The sequence below is a fragment of the Giraffa tippelskirchi genome, chromosome 12 (assembly GCF_054371585.1).
Source record: "Giraffa tippelskirchi isolate mGirTip1 chromosome 12, T2T-mGirTip1v1.2.pri, whole genome shotgun sequence".
NCBI lineage: Eukaryota > Metazoa > Chordata > Mammalia > Artiodactyla > Giraffidae > Giraffa > Giraffa tippelskirchi.
In genome coordinates, this window is record NC_137286.1 from 146,640,672 (window position 1) to 146,647,452 (window position 6,781).

Below are 6,781 nucleotides of genomic sequence, written 5' to 3' on the forward strand. Positions count from 1 at the left end.
TGATGGGATTTGTTATATCATGGATCTAACTTTTAAGCTAATAGATACATGTCGCCTCACTGACTCTCTCTCTCTTTCTCTCTAGGACACTTGCAGAGAGCCACAATGGAAAAGTCCTGGATGCTGTGGAACTTTGTTGAAAGATGGCTGGTAGCTTTGGCTTCCTGGTCTTGGGCTCTCTGCCGCATTTCTCTGTTATCTTTAATAGTGACCTTTCATCTGTATGGAGGCATTGTCTTACTTCTGTTAATATTCATATCAATAGCAGGTATTCTGTATAAATTCCAGGATGTATTGCTTTACTTCCCAGAACAGCCGTCGTCTTCGCGCCTTTATGTTCCCATGCCCACTGGTATTCCACATGAAAACATTTTCATCAGAACCAAAGATGGAGTGCGTCTGAATCTTATTTTGATAAGATACACTGGAGACAGCTCACCCTATTCCCCAACTATAATTTATTTTCACGGGAATGCAGGCAACATAGGCCACAGGTTGCCGAATGCCTTGCTTATGTTGGTTAACCTCAAAGTTAATCTTCTGCTGGTCGACTATCGAGGCTATGGAAAAAGTGAAGGAGAAGCAAGTGAAGAAGGACTCTACCTTGATTCTGAGGCTGTGCTGGACTATGTGATGACCAGACCCGACCTTGACAAAACAAAAATTTTCCTTTTTGGCCGTTCCTTGGGAGGAGCAGTAGCTGTTCATTTGGCTTCTGAGAATTCACATAGGATTTCAGCCATTATGGTTGAGAACACATTTTTAAGCATACCGCATATGGCCAGCACTTTATTTTCATTCTTTCCAATGCGTTATCTTCCTTTATGGTGCTACAAAAATAAGTTCTTGTCCTACAGAAAAATCTCCCAGTGCAGAATGCCTTCTCTCTTCATCTCCGGACTCTCCGACCAGCTAATCCCGCCAGTGATGATGAAGCAGCTCTATGAACTCTCCCCATCTCGGACTAAGAGATTAGCCATTTTTCCCGACGGCACTCATAATGATACTTGGCAGTGCCAGGGTTACTTCACGGCCCTCGAGCAGTTCATCAGAGAAGTGATGAAGAGCCCTTCTCCTGAGGAGATGGCCAAAACTTCATCTAATGTGACAATTATATGATGGTTTTCTTTTCCGTTAAGGCACTGTATTTTAATTTGTGCAGAATGATAAAAAAATACTCCTTTCTAGAAGTGTGTGATGTCTGTACTTGTCTGAAGAGTGACATTAAACTTTGAAAGGACTTCAGTGCTCCTTTAAAATGATCCAAATAGTTTTTTACATTTGAAAAACTATAATTATTGGGATTATTTCATACGTTTTCATCAAACTTTTCAGTGTGGTTGCGTATCCATATCTTGAGTTTAATATGCTATTATAGCATATTCAAAAGTTTCTTGTTGCTCAAGACGTACGTGTGATCCGTGTGACGCTTAGATTAATGACTAAGTGTGGAAGGAGACATGTAAACGAGAAACCTTTGGGTATTATTCCTTTAGTAAATATTGGGACAATCATGGTAGGCAAACTTAGTTCTGTAATTGCATTTTTCACCTTAAAAATTAAAATGAAATGCATGGTGGTATTTTATTCCTTGACTTATGCAATGCACTGTTTTTAATGTAAATAGTACTGATCATATACCAGTGTATATGGTAACCTGGGTTATATCTATTTTTATGTAAACTCTATTTTGTTTTTAGCCAGAAATGAAATTGAGGCCTGTGTGCAGGTCGCCGTTGACTTTTGCTCTGCTGAATCCTGAGATCCAGCCTTTTCTTCAAAATAAGTGGGACCCCCTTTTCCAGTGTAAATGTACCGTGTTTTGTTAGGTACAGTCTGGATCATGGCATGTAAAAACAGAAATTGAGACTTTTACTGCAGCTTTGATGTGCATATTTGAACTTTTTAACATTTGTATCAATAATTTTGGTGGCAAAAAGAATTTTAGCCTCTGTCAGTTTTGTAAGTCTACAGCTGAACCACTAATAAGCAGTCATAATGAAGATCAGAACCTGTTTAAGAATCAATTAGGAAGTCTTATTACATTATTGTACATACTGTTTTACAAAAATTCCTACATTTGCTTTTTTAAATCCAGATTTCTAGGTGGATCTATCCCACTGAAGCCAAGGTAACATTTATTGGACTTGCTGAAAATAGAAGTGACAAAAACAAAAGTAAATGAGAATTATATTCCTCAGCTTAATGTTTCAGTTGTAAAATAGAGGAGCTGCATCAGAAGACAGCTTTAGAAAGTCTTATTTATTCATTTTCTACATGTGAGAATGGGTGAGTGAAAGAACTCTAGAGCTTTTTATCACAGAACCTGTTACCACATTTAACCATTAAATGGGTGTAAGTGAGACGTAGTATTTAGACATATAGAAGAGTAAGAAAATCTTACTTAAAAAAAGAGCCCCTTAAACTTACAAGATTTACCTGAAAAAACATAAGCAGTCCTCAAAAATTAGAGGTAATTGAGATGTGTACATTGTTATGTCAGCTCTCATGTATGCTGTTTTGAATATTTTAGCTGTATTTATTGGCTTTATGCAAGCAGCTCAGGCAGAGAAAGAATGGGTCAGTATAATCTTGACCTCAGTTGAAAACTCTTTCCGTGAAGACAGGGCTAGAGACACTTTTGCCAAATCACATTCTTGTCTCTCACTTTCTGTCAGTGTTTAGGAGAAAATACAGCAAGTGTGATTTCTCCAGGATAATGTTTTCTATAAATTGTAGAAAAGTCATGATTTTTTTTAAAACAATTGGAACTGCACATCATGGGTGGTGTCTTTTGTATGTGTAAGTTCACGGCAGTTAAAGGCTGCGCTCATCCTGTCGGTCATTGTGGTGCAGAATGACTGGCCCAGATAGTAATACGCTAAAAAGAAAGAGGACATGAAAATGTAGTGTGTCTAGACATGAGCTTACCCAGACTTGGGTCATTTTTTAGCGTTTACAAAGTACATTATGTTTTCATGTGATCATTTATTACACTGTGGAGCAATTTATCAACTTTAGTTATAAATATTATACTGATGAAGCATAAAAAGCTTTTTCTTCATCAGTGTTTTGTTTAATGCTGCTGTTTTTCTTAGTACTTCAGGTTTATTTGTTTTGTTTTGGTTTTTTTTAGCAACCTCCTCACCCCCTTTTTTTGGACCAGGACTTCAGAAATTATGTGTATCCCATTCCTACCTTCATTCTTGTCTTTGGGTTGAGGAGCCTTTCTTTCTGCAGCAAAGGGGAGAGGTTGTGTCTAGGGCTGTAGTATTTAAATCTTTCTTTCCTAGCTTCTTTCTGTAGTTGAGACTATTTCCTTAGATGGGAAACAGGTAGAAGACTAACTCCTATTATCAGGGGTTCATGAAGCCCATGGCATCATTTTTTTTTTTAAACATCTAATTTTGAGGCCAGAGCAACTGGTCAATAAAACATGAATTCATGAGTCACACCTTCATTTTGGACTCATCTCTTAGTGGGTGGGTATAGGCTTGTGTCCATCTTGTTTATTAATTTCTGTCTCATTTATGCAAGAGCAGCTGTAGGACTTTCTGGGTGAGTTTTTAACTGTAATTTGGAAATCCTAGAGTGATTTTTAAAATGGAAGAATAAAATTCATTGAGCTCAAAATCCATTATTTTAAAAGGGGTTATTGGAAGTAAAATAGCGAAGAGTATCCTAAAGAAACTGCAAAATTCAGGAGGAAATCATTCCTAACAGATAAAAGAATACTAACAAGACAGAAACAACTGGAAAGGGAGATAAGGGTAGATGTAGGATGTAATTAGCCGGTGAGGTTGGTGAACAGGAAACAGAACATGGAACGCAGAACATGTGAACGCAAGGTGTTTCTAACCGAGAAGGCGACTGGAGCACCTGTTAATTGTATCTACCCTATGTTTTTGCAAATACTTTGACTGTAAAACTGGTATTTTCATTAAAATGGTATTCTGAATTTTGTTATGGGACAGCTTAAATTTATTTTTTTCGTGACTGTAGACAGTTGATAATAACCCGTGTTCTACCTTTGTGTCACCAGATTAATGATACTGTATACTTAACTGAGGATTCATGCCACCTGATGCTTTCATACTCATTTCTTACGAGTAGTTTATAACATTTGGTTTGAGATGGGTCTGGGCTTGTTTGGTGGACTTAATGAAGGCCATATTCAATTTTATATAAACTATCATGCAAGCCCGGCCAAAGTGTAGTTTTTGATTGAGTCCCTTCCTTGAGGTTAGGAGTAAATACGGTAAGTCTTAAAAAGGGGTGTCACGGACATCCCTTAAATTAGGTCGTGATTGAGATATACCGAAAACCTCCACTGACCTTTCCCCTCTCCGTTTTTCTTAATGTTTGACTGCAGGTACGGAGAAAGAAACATGAAAAGAGTACTTTTGGATTATCCGCTTAAATTTATGTATTTTCATATCACTCAGGTAAAGTTGTGAATGACAGAGCACAGACATCTATTTTTTAAATCAGAGTAGAAAATAAAAAGTACTTCTGTTAACTTATATTGCCATATATGCACATCATCTTAGCTAATCAGAAATAGTGTATCCATTTGTGTGGCGAAATAAATGCATTCATTCTAATAGTAGTCAACACATTTTTGCCAGATGGCACAAATATACCTCCATTTATATTTTGTTTCTCAAAAATGTAGTTTAACAATAGGACTGTGTATAAGAGATACTTTTATGAAAAGTGTCATATATACATATGTAACAGGGATGAGTGTATGTTGAACAATTTCTGTCAGTACACCATATGCTGAAAACTCAAAGTTGTTTTCAACCTATTCAGATACATGCAGGATAAAATAAGTTAATCCAGCTTCATAATGTAAATCATATTTTGTTATTTGCCATATTTTATTTGAAGCCGTAATAAAATTTTATAATTCAGATTTGAATGTTATAGTGCATTATGTGGTAATCATGGCAAGCAAACATTTACATTTGTTTTTTTACAATAAATTTCTTTTAAAATATACTTTCTATTTTTCTGTACTGACATATGCAATAAATTGATACATTAAAAGTTTGATTAATGTCTTAAGATAGTTTGTTTTCGGTCTTTTCTATTAACCTAAATTATATGAAAGGACATTCAAGCTTCCTCAGTGGTCAAATAAACTCCTGAATTTGTACTGAAATTAGTGAATTTTTATTGGTGTGACTAAAAAGTAGAAGTTAGATCTACTTTCTCTTCCCTCATATTATTCTCCCACATACATTTCATTTAGGCTATAATGTTAAATATTTCCTGTATGTGAACTGCTGGTGGATGAGACCCAAAGCATTGATTAGGTACATTAATCTAGGAATGAATGGATTTTAACTGTTGTTAGTTATGTTGCCTTGAGAGTTCATAAAGTGCCTTTTCATGAAATTCTGCTTTTCTTCTCATTAGTATTGAGTTAATGATTCGGGATGGATTATAAAGATGTCCCAATAGTCACTCGACCGTTAGGGGTCTGTAGCTTGCTTTCCCTAACCAGAAATCTGTTTGCTTAGCATCAGAACCAGCTAGCTGACAGGAAAGTGGCCCCCTGCAAGCAGAGAGGAAGGTGTCACCTGGAAGAGACCGTTGTTGCGCGGGTCCATCTGGGGCAAGGCAGGGTCCCCAGTGCGCTTCCTTGTGGGGTCACCAACCTGGATTCCCAGTGGAGCAGTTTTCAGATCTCTAGTTCTTAACCTTCAAAGGGTAATTTTTTCCACATTCCTGTTTCACTCTCCAACTCTTGCTTTACACCCTAAAGATGGTGAGTCGTTGGGTCTGGTTAGAGAATGTAACTCCTGTCTTACTAAGGAGAGTAAGTACTAGTTGCTCAGTCATGCCTGACTCTTTGCAACCCCATGGGCTGTAGCCCGCCAGGCTCCTCTGTCCATGGGATTCTCCAGGCAAGAACACTGGAGTGGGTTGCCATGCCCTCCTCCAGGGAATCTCCCCAACCAAGGGATCAAACCCACCTCTCTTATTGTCTCTTGCTGTGGCAGTCAGGTCTTTACCACTAGCACCACCTGGGAAGTCCATATATATGTGTATCTGTGTGTGTATGTATACATAACCATGCTCCAAACATGATGAAGTATGATTCTCGACTTCCTTCCAAATATTCTTGAAGTTCCCCTGCATCCCTTCATTAGAATCCTTTTATACCTGGTTAGTGGGAGATGGTTTATGTTGTTTGCACCTAAGAGACACCTGAGAGATAGAACATCCAAAAGAAGATGCTGAAAAGGGAAGGAGCTCTGGGCTAAAGATGGGTGTGAGTCACCATCAGAGACACTACAGGAATGGGTGGTGGACAGCGGTGTGACTGTACTTGATGCACCGAACTGCTCATCCCAAGACGGATAAAATGGTCAGTCTGTGTTATGTGTGTTTGTCCGGAAAGAGTGGATGAGAATGTTTAGGGCAAGAGTAAAAGGAAAGGAGAACGTAGGACCTAGCCTGGGGAGTAGGAGGAGAGAAGTCTTAAAGGAGACAGAGAAGGAGATGTTTTATTCAGCTCTGGGCAGTTGGCGGCCCTGTGTGCATGCTAAGTCACTTCAGTTGTGTCTGACTCTTTGCAACCCTATGGACTGTGTCCCACCAGGCTCCGTGAGATTCTCCAGCAAGAATACTGGAGTGGGTCGCCATTTCCTCCTCCAGGGGATCTTCGCGACTCAGGGATCAGACCCAAGTCTCCTGCATTGGCAGGTGGGCTCCTTACCACTAGCGCCACCTAGGAGTAGCTGGCACTTGGTCGTTTAGAATAAGGTTT

At 38.6% G+C, this 6,781-nt stretch overlaps 1 protein-coding gene across 5 annotated transcripts in view; it reads left to right on the top strand.

Moving 5' to 3' along the window:
• ABHD13 (abhydrolase domain containing 13) overlaps positions 1 to 5,070 on the top strand; it is a 60,544-nt gene extending 55,474 nt beyond the window's left edge. For all 5 annotated transcript variants that reach the window (XR_014071660.1, XM_081551437.1, XM_081551436.1 and 2 more), the window contains one exon: positions 86 to 5,070. Coding sequence is in view for 4 of the 5 variants with exons in the window: in XM_081551433.1 (XP_081407559.1) it covers positions 106 to 1,119 (1,014 nt within the window). In the remaining variant the exon portion in view is untranslated. The remainder of the gene's footprint in view (positions 1 to 85) is intronic.
• Positions 5,071 to 6,781: the final 1,711 nt, after the last annotated feature.